This window comes from Rhinolophus ferrumequinum, chromosome X, assembly GCF_004115265.2.
Source record: "Rhinolophus ferrumequinum isolate MPI-CBG mRhiFer1 chromosome X, mRhiFer1_v1.p, whole genome shotgun sequence".
Lineage (NCBI taxonomy): Eukaryota > Metazoa > Chordata > Mammalia > Chiroptera > Rhinolophidae > Rhinolophus > Rhinolophus ferrumequinum.
In genome coordinates this window covers 16,888,134-16,901,350 of record NC_046284.1, presented here as the reverse complement: position 1 = coordinate 16,901,350, position 13,217 = coordinate 16,888,134, and the positions used below count along the sequence as shown (strand labels likewise).

Here is a 13,217-nt window from a genome sequence, read left to right as displayed (position 1 = left end):
GAAAAAGCATTGAAATGTTTGTAAGGAGTATATCATTGGGTCATGTTTTATTTTATTCACTCGTCTAATCTTTGTCTTTCAATTGTAGTATTTACATCATTTATATTTCATGTAATTACTGATATATTAGCACTTGACTTTGTTATTTTAGTATATTATTTATTTTCTTTTTCAATCCACCCGGTTCCCATTCCTGTTTCTCTTTTCTTGCCTTCCTACAGGTTGCTTGACATTTTTTACTGTTCCATCTTCATTCATTTACATTGTTTTTCAATCTATCTCTTCATGTAGTTTTCATATTGCTTGCTTGGCATATTCCAATATAAATATGTGACTTATAATTGTTAACTGGTATCAATCTTTTACCATTTCAAATGTGGAAACCCAATTCCTTTTAGGTCTCCACACCTTCCCCACTTTCAAATATCATTGTTTTGAGTATTGTGTGGTGTTATAATTTGTTTTAATCATCGCTTATGATTTATAAAACTCATGTGGAAATGGATAGGCTATTATATATGGACCCATGTGTCTGCTTTTTCCATCGTTCCTTCTTTATTGCTGATGCTTCAAATGTCATTCTTTCATCATTACCTTTCTATGTGAAGAATTATCCTTTAGCCAATATTTAATGGTAAGTCTGCTAGTAAAAATTTATTTCAGTTTTCTTTTCCCTGAAAATGTTTTCATTTTCTCTTTACTCCTGAAGGATAGTTTCATCTGAAATAGAATTTATTGTTGGCAGTTCTTTTCTATCAACACTTGAAAAATGTTGTGTCACTTTGGGCCTCCATGTATCCAGAAAAGAAATACACTTTGGAATAGGTGTCTTCCTATAGGTAATAGGTCATTTCTCTCAGGCTGTTTTTAATATTTTCTTTGTCTTTGTCAAAATCTTAATTATGATGTGTCTTAGCATCTTTCCTTGGTTTCCCTATTTACGGTTCATTCAACTTCTCAGATCAGTAGGTTTGTGTCTTTTGCCAAATTGAGCTATTATTTCTTCAAATACTCTCTCTGCCTCACTATATCCTATCTTTCTAAGCCAGTGATTATACAAACGTTGGAATATTTTATAATCCCATAGATCTCTTGGGCTCTGTTTTCTTTCAGTCTATTTTCTCTGCATTGTTTTAAATAGGTGCCTTATATTATTCTGTCCTCAAGTTTATCTCCGCTGTCATCTCCACGCTACTCTTAAGCCTATTCAGCAAGCTATTCATTTCAGTTGTAATTTTTAAATTCTATAATTTCCACTTGGTTCTATTTTATGACTTCTATCTTTTATTTTTTTTTGCTGAGATTTTCTATTTTTCACTTGTTTCAAGGGAATTTGTAATTGATTGCAGAAGCATTTTTATGATAGCTGCTTTGAAATCCTTGTCAGATCATTCCAACATCTGATTCATCTCAGTGTTGGCATCCATTGATTGTTTTTCCTCGTTCAACTTGTGATTTTCTGGTTCTGGTTATGATGGGTGGTTTTAGAGTTTAACTTGGACATTTGGTTCATTATGTCAGGACACTTTGAGAACTATCTAATTCTCTGATTTCAACAGGCAATCACCCTGCTTTAGTTTAGCATGCAGGTTTTCAGCTTAGTTTGTGGGCTGTGGTTCCAATGGCAGTTTTTAGAGACCCTGTGGTATTATTTCAGTTTGCTTCATTTATCTGGTGCTACTCGGGTTCCGTTTTTCCTGCTAGTACTGGCGGAAGGGGGCAGAAGGGGTCTCATAAGGTCAGGCTGCAAAGTTCTCAGTTGTGGAAAGAAAGGGTACATTGGGATCCCCTTATTGATGCCTCTAACTGCTCTGGTATCTGAGTCGAGGCTGAAGGATTTTTTACCTGTGAAAATAAACAGGTCTCCAAGATCTGGCCATTTGCTGTTGACGGGGTTCCTTTTGCCAGTTCTTGCTGCTGGCCCTGGTATCCCTCTGCAGGGGAGGACAATCTCAGGTTCATTGGGACAGAGATGCTTCCCACAGTGGGCCTCTATCAACCTTTATAAAAATGTTTATTTTCAACACTATTATTGAGGTACAATTTACATAATATCAAATTCATCTATTGTAAGCATTAAAAAATGATTTTTTGTTGCTTTCCAAGTTGGGCCTGGTAGGCTAACTCCTGGAAAGATGGGTGGCGAGAAGAAGAAAATCCGTTCTGCCATCAACAAGGTAGTGACCAGAGAATACACCATCAACATTCACAAAGCAAATCCATGGAGTGGGTTTCAAGAAGCATGCCCATCGGTCACTCAAAGAGATCTGGAGGTGGCAGCCAGATGGTTCAGTTGGTTAGAGCGCAAGCTCTGAACAACAGGGTGGCCGGTTCAATTCCCACATGGGCCAGTGAGCTGCTCCCTCCACATCTAGATTGAAGGACAACGATTTGACTTGGAGGTGATGGGCCCTGGAAAAACACTGTTCCCCAACATTCTCCAATAAAAAATTTTAAAAGAGAGAGAGAGAGAGAGAGAGAGAGAGAGAGAGAGATCTAGAAATTTGTCATAAAGGAGATGGGAACCCCAGATGTGCAAACATCACACTCAATAAAGCTGTCTGGAATGAGGAATGTCCCATACTGTATTTGGATGTGATTGTCCAGAGAGCCTATGAGGATGAAGATTCACCAAATAAGGTCTGTACGTTGGTTACCGATGTACCTGTCACTACTTTCAAAAATCTACTAACAGTTAATGTGGATGAAAATTAATGGCTGACTGTCAAACAAAGTTACAAAACTGCAAAAAAGAAACCCCGTCTTTTTGTTAAGTTATAGAGTTTTGTAACCAGAATGACAATCCAGTTTTAGAACATTTCCATCACCCAAAGTTTGCTCAAAACCTTGTACAATCTATGCTCCCATCCCCAGCCCTGGGCCACCACAGATTCGCTTCAGGTTGCTATAAGTATGCTTTTTAATGGCCTTTTAATAAAGATATAGGTGTCTGGGGCCTGGCTTCTTCCACCAATCACAATGTTTTTCAAGTTCAGCTATGTTGTTTCAGGTATCAGTAGTTCATTCCTTTTAATTGCAAGTAAGATTACATCGTATATCTATGCCATATTTTGTTGATGTATTATATATGTATCGATGGTTGTTTGGATTGCTGTCAGTTTTCGGGACATTATGAATAACGTTGGTATAGACATTTGAATGCATGTGTTGGTGTGGGCACATTTTTTCATTTGTCTTTGGTAGATTTCTAAGAGTGGAAATGGTGAGTCATATGTTAAGATTGGTGGGCCGATTCCAAAGTATACCATTTTCACATAGTGACCACCAATGTATGATGGCTCTTGTTTCTCTGTTTGAAGAGTTATCTTGGTCATAGCATATTTTTATCATTGAAACATCATTTCCTTTTGTTCTTTGAACATATTTATAATAGTGGCTTTGAAGTCTTTTGTGCTAAATCCAACATCTTAGGCAACTCACAGACAGCTTCTTTGCTTTTTTCCTGAGTATAGGTCACACTTTCCTGGTTCTTTGAATGTCTCATCATTTTTTTTGTTGTTGTGGAAGACTGGATATTTTCGACAACTGACAGAAATTCTACACTGATTCCCCCAAAGGGTTACAGCAGTTGTGTTTAGTCAGTTTGTGAGCTAGCGAGCTTATGAACTTTCTATACTCGATGGGTAAAGTCTGTTCCGATAAATCATGTAGCCAGTAATATCTTTGCTCAGATTTAAAAAAATTATTTGTTTTTCATTTTTCAACCTATCTTCTCATGAGTGACCCCTGTGTCAGCCTACCTTTCTGGGCAGCCAATGATGGGTGAGAGGTTGTGCTCGAACAACCTTGAGTGAATAAGTCTTCCTTCCACCTTTTGCAGATGGATCTGTGTGTGAGTTGGAGGTTGCATTTCAAGTTTAGGCACCTTACAGGTATGTCCCAGCTTCTACTTTCTACCAGGCTCTCTGAAGTCTCCTCTGTAACATGCAAGGTTTCCCATTTGACCAGGGCCAACGTGTAGCAGGGACTCTGTCTGGTCATTCAGCATTCATGCGGTCTGGAACATGGGCACAGCTGACTCTAGTGTCAGGCACATGTGGGAGCTTATCAAAGTCCGCCATGGTGTGTCACTTCCGGGATTTTCTGGTTAAGTTTAAGGCTACGCTGTCAGGCTGCTGCTTGCCAACCAGGATCACATCAGGCTACCTGTGATGCTGTTCTTCCGCCATTCATGTTTCACCAAGATCATCACTGTTTCCTACAATTCCCAGGGGCATGGGGTTTTCCCTGCCGCGCTCCAAATCAATTCAGCCACCTCTGGTAGCAACACTGGAGGTTTCACAGGCTTGTCCCACCCCAGCAGAACTGCCGGACTCATAGATGTAAGGGAGACTGGAGCAGCCCCAGACTAAACAAACATTGAATTCCTACTGCTCTGACCTGATGTTCAGGAGTTTCTTATTAAATAAACAATTCTCAACTCATTCCATGCCCTTGGTTGATTTCTACAGTCCAGAGATGGGTATCTTGTCCACATCTATAATTGTTTGTCGGTGAGAATTTTTCCCTATCTTCTCTTTTGGTAATAAACTATAATAGCCTCTACCTGTTTTCCTTGCTGCCCCTTCTTGCTCTGCTACATTTCAATCTACATGTAGCAGCCACATCATATCCCTTCCCTATATAAAACATACCGTTGGTTTTCCATAACACTGACAACAAAACCCTAACTCCCGAATGTGCCCTAAGGCATCCTAAGTCATCTGGATCTTGCTAGCCTCTCCCACTGCACCCCCTACCTGCCCTCTCCTTGCTTCTGCTACCCAGTCAATCCACCATGCTTCGGCCACAACACTCTACTTCCTGTACCTGAAACATACATGTTCTTCCCTTCTCTGTGCTCTTGTACTTAATCTTCCCCCCTGCCCGAAATGAAGAACGACTGTCTTCTTTTTAGCACTTAGATCTCATCTCCTTAGAGAGGCCTTCCCTGTCCAGCCAAGGTAAAACACCCCTTCAATCCCATAGCTCTATTTCATTTTGTTCATAGCACTTACTGCAGTCAGATAGGACAACATTTTTGTTTATTATCTGTTCCAAACCATCCTAATACAAGCTCCATGAGGGCAAGGTACTGTGTTTCCTAGCACCTACAGCTGCGGCTAGAATGAAGTACGTGACTCTTGGGCATTTTTAAAAATATAAACAAAAATATTTATCGGATATCTTTCCATTTTAAAATCATTTTTGTAATAGATACATATTTTCCCACTGTACAGTGTACTATCATTCAGGCCCTTGAACATCTTATTACTATAAAGAACTTAGTATCACATGTGAGTTCTGGGAATGCATTTTGGACTCAGACACACTTGGGTTCAAACCCTGGATCAACTACTTCCCCATGTGATTTCATATCAGTTCTTAATCTCTCTGTGTCTAACCCAGTTTCTTATTGGAAGTAATAGCATCTCCTCACGGGGTGAGAGTGACTATTAAATAATAGAATGTAAGGGGCTCAGGATTGTGCCATGCTCCTAGGAAATGCAAGTTAAATTGCTTTATTTTGCTTCTGCCTGAAGTGGCGAAGGCACTCCCTAGTGTGTTCCCTTCCCTGGCAATCCTTCACAGTAGGAACACATGCCAGCTCAAATAGACTAACTGAGCCTCTCCCTTCTCTTTCATTTGACCTTCCCTTTGCACAGACACTGCTGGAATCTGGGACCCCTACAATCTATTTCTGAGCAGTGGCACGTGCCAAGTGAAGAAGATGAGACTAAGAATGCCCCAAACACATCAGCTGAATAGGCTGCAAAATGGAGACTGAAATACCTTCTGCAGAACTAGAGGATGTAGGAATTCTTGGGGCCCAAGGAAATTGTGGCACAGAAAGAGCAGAACTGGTTTTATTTAAAATTTTCCAGGTGTAAAGTCAGCCGTACTCCTGCCACTACTGTAGCTTCTGTCTCTGGTGTTTGGAATCTTGCTCTTACAAAATCAGAAACATTTTGAAGCAACAGTGGACTAGCTCACTTATCAGCAAGAAAAGAATGTTCTCGCCCCTTCTCCCCGGCGGTTAGTGCTGAGAGTGCGGAGTGTGTGCTCCGGGCTCGGAACACACATTTATTATTAAAAAACCCAAAAAAAATCTAAAAAAATCTTTTAAAAAACCCCCAAAAAATTTACAAAAAATCCGCGTCTCCCCCGCCGGAGACTTTTATTTTTTTTTCTTCCTCTTTTATAAAATAACCCGGTGAAGCAGCCGAGACCGACCTGCCCGCCCGCGGCCCCGCAGCAGCTCCAAGAAGCAACCAAGAGACCGAGGCCTTCCCGCAGCCCGGACCCGACATCGTCACCCTCGCTCCCTAGCCAGCAGCCGGCAGTCAGCGGCAGCGGATCGACTCCGTTCTGCGGCCGTTGAGTAGTTTTCGATTCCGGTTGATTTTTGTCCCTCTGTGCTTGCCCCGGTTCCCCTCCCCCCCGGCTCCGGCCCCCGGCCCCAGCACTAGCCCTCCTCACGGAAAGGTCGCGGCCTGTGGCTCTGCGGGCAGCAGTGCCGAGATGAACCCCAGCGCCCCCAGCTACCCCATGGCCTCGCTCTACGTGGGGGATCTACACCCTGACGTGACCGAGGCGATGCTGTATGAGAAGTTCAGCCCGGCCGGGCCCATCCTGTCCATCCGGGTCTGCAGGGACATGATCACCCGCCGCTCCTTGGGCTACGCGTATGTGAACTTCCAGCAGCCGGCGGACGCGGAGCGTGCTTTGGACACCATGAATTTTGATGTTATAAAGGGCAAGCCAGTACGCATCATGTGGTCTCAGCGTGATCCACCACTTCGCAAAAGTGGAGTGGGCAACATATTCATTAAAAATTTGGACAAATCCATTGATAATAAAGCACTGTATGATACGTTTTCTGCTTTTGGTAACATCCTTTCATGTAAGGTGGTTTGTGATGAAAATGGTTCCAAGGGTTATGGATTTGTACATTTTGAGACACAGGAAGCAGCTGAAAGAGCTATTGAAAAAATGAATGGGATGCTTCTAAATGATCGCAAAGTATTTGTTGGACGATTTAAGTCTCGTAAAGAACGAGAAGCAGAACTCGGAGCTAGGGCAAAAGAATTCACCAACGTTTATATCAAGAATTTTGGAGAAGACATGGATGATGAGCGCCTTACGGATCTCTTTGGCAAGTTTGGACCTGCCTTAAGTGTGAAAGTAATGACTGATGAAAGTGAAAAATCCAAAGGTTTTGGATTTGTAAGCTTCGAAAGGCATGAAGATGCACAGAAAGCTGTGGATGAGATGAATGGAAAGGAGCTCAATGGAAAACAAATTTACGTTGGTCGAGCTCAGGAAAAAGTGGAACGGCAGACGGAACTTAAGCGCAAATTTGAACAGATGAAGCAAGATAGGATCACCAGATACCAGGGTGTTAACCTTTATGTGAAAAATCTTGATGATGGTATTGAGGATGAACGTCTCCGGAAAGAGTTTTCTCCATTTGGTACAATCACTAGTGCAAAGGTTATGATGGAGGGTGGTCGCAGCAAAGGGTTTGGTTTTGTATGTTTCTCCTCCCCAGAAGAAGCCACTAAAGCAGTTACAGAAATGAATGGTAGAATCGTGGCCACCAAGCCATTGTATGTAGCTTTAGCTCACCGCAAAGAAGAGCGCCAGGCTCACCTCACTAACCAGTATATGCAGAGAATGGCGAGTGTCAGAGCTGTGCCCAACCCTGTAATCAACCCCTACCAGCCAGCACCTCCTTCAGGTTACTTCATGGCAGCTATTCCACAGACTCAGAACCGTGCTGCATACTATCCTCCTAGCCAAATTGCTCAACTAAGACCAAGTCCTTGCTGGACTGCTCAGGGTGCCAGACCTCATCCATTCCAAAATATGCCCGGTGCTATTGGCCCCGCCGCTCCTAGACCGCCATTTAGTACTATGAGACCAGCTTCTTCACAGGTTCCACGAGTCATGTCAACACAGCGTGTTGCTAACACATCAACACAGACAATGGGTCCACGTCCTGCAGCTGCTGCTGCTGCAGCTACTCCTGCTGTCCGCACCGTTCCACAGTATAAATACGCTGCGGGAGTTCGCAATCCTCAGCAACATCTAAATGCACAGCCACAAGTTACCATGCAGCAGCCTGCCCTTCATGTACAAGGTCAGGAACCTTTGACTGCTTCCATGTTGGCATCTGCCCCTCCTCAAGAGCAAAAGCAAATGTTGGGTGAACGGCTATTTCCTCTAATTCAAGCCATGCACCCTACTCTTGCTGGTAAAATCACTGGCATGTTGTTGGAGATCGATAATTCAGAACTTCGTCATATGCTTGAGTCTCCAGAGTCTCTCCGTTCTAAAGTTGAAGCTGTAGCTGTGCTACAAGCCCACCAAGCTAAAGAGGCTGCCCAGAAAGCAGTTAACAGTGCCACTGGTGTTCCAACTGTTTAAAATTGATCAGGGACCACGAAAAGAAACTCGTGCTTCACCAAAGAAAAATATCTAAACATCGAAAAATTGAAATATTATGGAAAAAAAACATTGCAAAATATAAAATAAATAAAAAAAGGAAAGGAAACTTTGAAGCTTATGTACTGAGCAAATGCCAGGTCTAGCAAACATAATGCTAGTCCTAGATTACTTATTGATTTAAAAACAACAAAAAACACCAAAAAATAGTAAAATATAAAAACAAACTAATATTTTATAGACCATGAGAAAAAGAATTTTCATGCACAAAAATTTAAAGCATTCCTTTCTTTAATTTTGTAATTCTTTACCGTGGAATAGCTCAGAATGTCACTTCTGTTTCAAATAACAGAATTGATAACTGAGCAAGGAAACGTAATTTGGATTATAAAATTCTTGCTTTAATAAAAATTAAACAGTGAAAAAAAAAAAGAAAAGAATGTTCTCTGGCATCTGAAAGCTCATGTTCTAATATATGGCTTTTGTGTCTAGAAGAAAGGGGAAGGGATGGGGGGATATGGGTAAAGGGATAGTTATTTGATTTACATCTCTCTTGCAGAAAACTGATTCTGCTGGAAAATGAAGTTTTTTACCTCAAGATTTTTCCTACTCAGAATCTTATAAAAATAGAGAAAACAGAGATCTATTTTATATGTAGTAATAGTGTTGATAGGTTAAATCTAGATAAGAAAATCGAAATATGGCTTACTGTCTTATAACCCAGATGTGGTAGAGGGTCTTTACTTTTTTATATAAGAGGCATCCTTGCCAACATAGTGTGAGACCAGGGGATTCATTTTGGTTGTCTCTTGCACCTGGGGTCTCCTGTGTGATACCTTTTCCTGCACGTAACCAGTGGAAGCTCCCCCTAATAATCGAATTGTCAGAGAGGTGCCCTTCCGGTACCATCTTATTCTGAGTAATATCAATACTAACTACTCCACTGGCAGGCCTACGCCCACCCCTTCTCTCCAACTTCACCAGAGCACATACCAGATTACAATGAGGGAATGGAAAGCTCTCTACTAAAGAGTGAGAAAGAGTGAGAATAAATGGAAGCCATGGTCTTTTTCACCTAATCACACAAATGACCTCGTCTCACTTTTGCCATATTCTGTTCAACAGAAGTAAGGCACTAGGCCCAGCCCACACTTAAGTGGAGGAGATTACATGAAGGTGTGAATACTAATAAAGATGTGGGGATCATTGGGAGCCATTTTAGAGACTGTCACTATACATGATATCCAATGAAGGGGCCGCTGAAATCCAGTGGGAGAAGGATGGTCTTTTCCACATATGTTACTGGGTCAATTGCCTATCAGTATGGAAAATTAAACCCTCAAATTGTACACAAAAATAACTAGGGACAGATCACAGACTTAAATGTAAAAGGCAAAACAATTAAATTTCTGGAATAAAGCATCAGAAAATACCTTCATGACCTTGGGTTAGACAAAAATTTCTTAAACAAGACATAAAGAGTACTAACCATAGGTGAAAATACTGATAAAGTGGACTTCCTAACAATTATGAACTTTGCAATGACTTTTCATTAAAATATATAAATAATATATTATCTCAATTAGCACGAGCTACTGAAACAAACAATGCAACTATAGTTCATTTCTCACTCATAGGACAGAAGAATGTGGATTAACTATCTTCTAAGCAGTGACTCAAAGACTCAGAGTGCTTCTATCTATTGGCTTCTACGTCAACCTGGTATGATTCAGACAGCAAACGGGGGAAAGAGTTTAGAAAAGGGACACGAGATATTGCCCTGTCTAGGTGCAGAAGTGACACAGGTCACCTCCACTCAAATCCCACAGACTAGAATCAGTCTCATGACCAATCCATCTACAAAGGGATGCTGGAAAATGCAGAGTAAAGAGGGCTATCTGTGAGCAGCAGCAGACCGCCAAGATTAGGAAATGGAAAGCAAAGTATTTTATCACTTTTGAACACCGTTATTACTTTAAGTTGAAAGAATCTTAACACATAACACGCAACAAAAGTGAATGTGAAAGGAATAATAAACTGAAAGTTTAGATATTCAAGGCAACCCCTGAACCTCCACATTTATAAAGATCCTTTTTCTGCCATCCTGACACTAAAACCACTTAAAGCATTTACAGTGAACAGAGCAGAACGGTACTGGCAAGAAAGAGATGACTAAATGCGGAAAATGAGAGAAAAGAGCAAGAAAGACAAGAGCCAACAGCACAGGTTAGGTTTGAGAAAGATGTTGAAGAGACTGGGAGAGAAATATGTGCGAGGTTTGGGGCATCCGTACTGCGAAAACTATTGAGAGAATGCCGTAGAGAGAGAGGTTTTAGAATAATCTTCATGAAGGTCGGACACACATTAAGATTTGAATCCCCTTTGGTGCAACTTGAGACCACATCTATCGTGCTAATTACAACTGTTTTCACATTTTTCTTGATGTTTAGAATGTTTCTTTCAATGTTACCTTGTGCTAAAACTGGGTTTTGAGGTAGATTAGCTTCATAGAGGTTACATAAAGTTTACTAGAAAACCGTGACAAACATTTGCATTAAATGTTCATTTTCAAGAGGTGTTAGGTAGCAAAGTAGATTTTCTGTGTAAAAACGGCTCCTGCAATGACTGCCTTTGATTCCTGGGGATGGTAAGGGCAGGATGAGCCATGAATTGGACTCTTATGCCCAAGAACTCTGACCCGCACTGAATACTATCCCACTGATACCAGCAACTGATACATTTCAAATGGTTACCTCAATGTCAAAATTAGTACAGCCAGGACACTTCTGCTTGGTTAATGAACAACAAAAAGGCAGAGAGAAGGAACTTGCTGTAAGACAAAGAGCAGAATCTTTGGAGTCAGTTAAACCTGAATTTCTACCTGGGCTTATGAGTTTAACTGTGTGACATTAGACCAATTATTCAAGAATTCTGAGTGCCAATTTCATCCTCTGTAAGATGGTGGAAAGGCCACTACTTCTCAGTGTTACGATGAGGGGTAAAAAAATCATAAAGTACTTAGTACTGTGCTTGGTTAATAACAGGTACTTAATATGCATTAGAGCCCTTTCCGTTCACTTCCACTTCCTGGAATAAGAAGATAAATAGGGCTTGGAGTAGGAGATAGATGATGAAAAGGGAGAATGTTCCTGGAAACAAGAATAATACAAGTAAAGAACTGAAGGTGTGGGGTGATAATGGCATTTGCTGCAAAGAACAGAGACTTTGTGAGGGGAAGTACAAAAGGGAAAGTTGCATGTATGTTACCACGGGCTGCTGGATCCCTCATGCACTTGCCCCTATGAGCTCTCCAGCTTCATCTTGTACAACACTCCTCATCTCTGAATTTCACCTACAGTGGCCCTCTCTCAGTTCCTTGACTATTCTATTCTTCTTCCCATACCTCTCTCCTACAGGGCCTTTGCATATGCTCTTGCCTCTGGCTAGAATGCTTCCCCCATCTCTACACCCTTTATTGTTAATTCCTATTCATCCATTCTGTTACTTCAGAGGTCTAGCAAGCCTTTCTTGCAACCCTCAACCAAGTCAGACCTGTTGGTTATATGCTCTGAAAATAATCTGCAATTTTCTATCACTAATTATGATTTCGAATTCTATATTTCTTGTGTGATTATTTGTTTAATGTCTCCATCCCCCAGTTGGCCTTGTCTCTTTTGCTCACCATTGTATCCCGAACACCTGGGGCATAAAAGCTCTCAATAAATACTTTGTGAATTGATTTATGAATGAGTACATGTCTTCTGGGGGGGATCAATAGGCAATCTCGTCATTCAAATGTGTCCCCACTAGGCCCTCTGGGGAAGCACTGACAGACTGGTATGGACCACCATGAATATCTCAAATGCCAGCCTGGAGGCAGTGCCCATTACAATGTTCTTTGCAAGCTGAGGGTTGATAGATACTTCCCTAGTCCTCCGTTTTCTATCACCCAGCTGTGTGTTATATGTGAACCGGGCCTTGAAAACTGGAAGGGAATTTAAGTTCCCTTCCCAAATGCTATACCCTAAGTGCTTGATATGAAGGACTCGAAAGCTCAGCTTAAATGCTTGCTTCTCTAAGCAAGGGCTCTCTCTGCTGACATAAGCCAGAAAGAAAGGCAATGGAGACAAAGCCCCTACCTTCAACCCTATTGCTGTTTTCCAACTTGTAAAGAAATGGCTTGGAGTCTTATTCTGGTGATCCCACAGGGAAGGCTTATTAGGTAGGACCAGTTTACAGAATGGCTGACAGTTACTGATCAGAAGTGTTTCAAGACTGAATGGGTGGCACTGGAAGGCAATGGGTTCTCTGTCACTGGAGGTGTTCAAGAGGAGACTGGATAAAATACCTTGATAAAATTGTTGCACATCAGATGAGAAGGAAAAAGAGCCCTGAGGATCTTTCCAGCACTAACACTGGGAGATTCTGAAATGGGTGTTCTTGGAGGTGTGTCTCCAGTCATGGAGGATGGGTTTACACTGAGTCACATCCTCTCTCCACTGGATTCTCTTGACCCCAAGATCTTTTGGTCAGAGTTGGGGTATAGTCTATGGCCAGGGAACATTACTAAGTTAATACTCTTATAGAGACTCAATTCATGACTTTGTCCTCATTAGCTCTGTCCTCTAACCACCCCTCTCCAAGTTCACAGGTACATTTCCAATATGCAGCAGTGAAATTAACTCTAGAGAGAAAGCTTCACACCATGCAAAGTGATGTAATCCAATGACATCTATTTCAGCATGATAACATGGTGCTCCGTTTAAAGA

The 13,217-nt window shown here is 41.5% G+C and overlaps 1 protein-coding gene across 1 annotated transcript; it reads left to right on the top strand.

Moving 5' to 3' along the window:
* The first annotated feature begins 6,507 nt into the window (after positions 1-6,507).
* On the top strand, positions 6,508-8,681 carry LOC117029928 (polyadenylate-binding protein 1-like). The gene has a single exon (XM_033119255.1). The coding sequence runs from the start codon at positions 6,523-6,525 to the stop codon at positions 8,428-8,430; it is 1,908 nt and encodes a 635-aa protein (XP_032975146.1). The 5' UTR covers positions 6,508-6,522; the 3' UTR covers positions 8,431-8,681.
* The last annotated feature ends 4,536 nt before the right edge of the window (positions 8,682-13,217 follow it).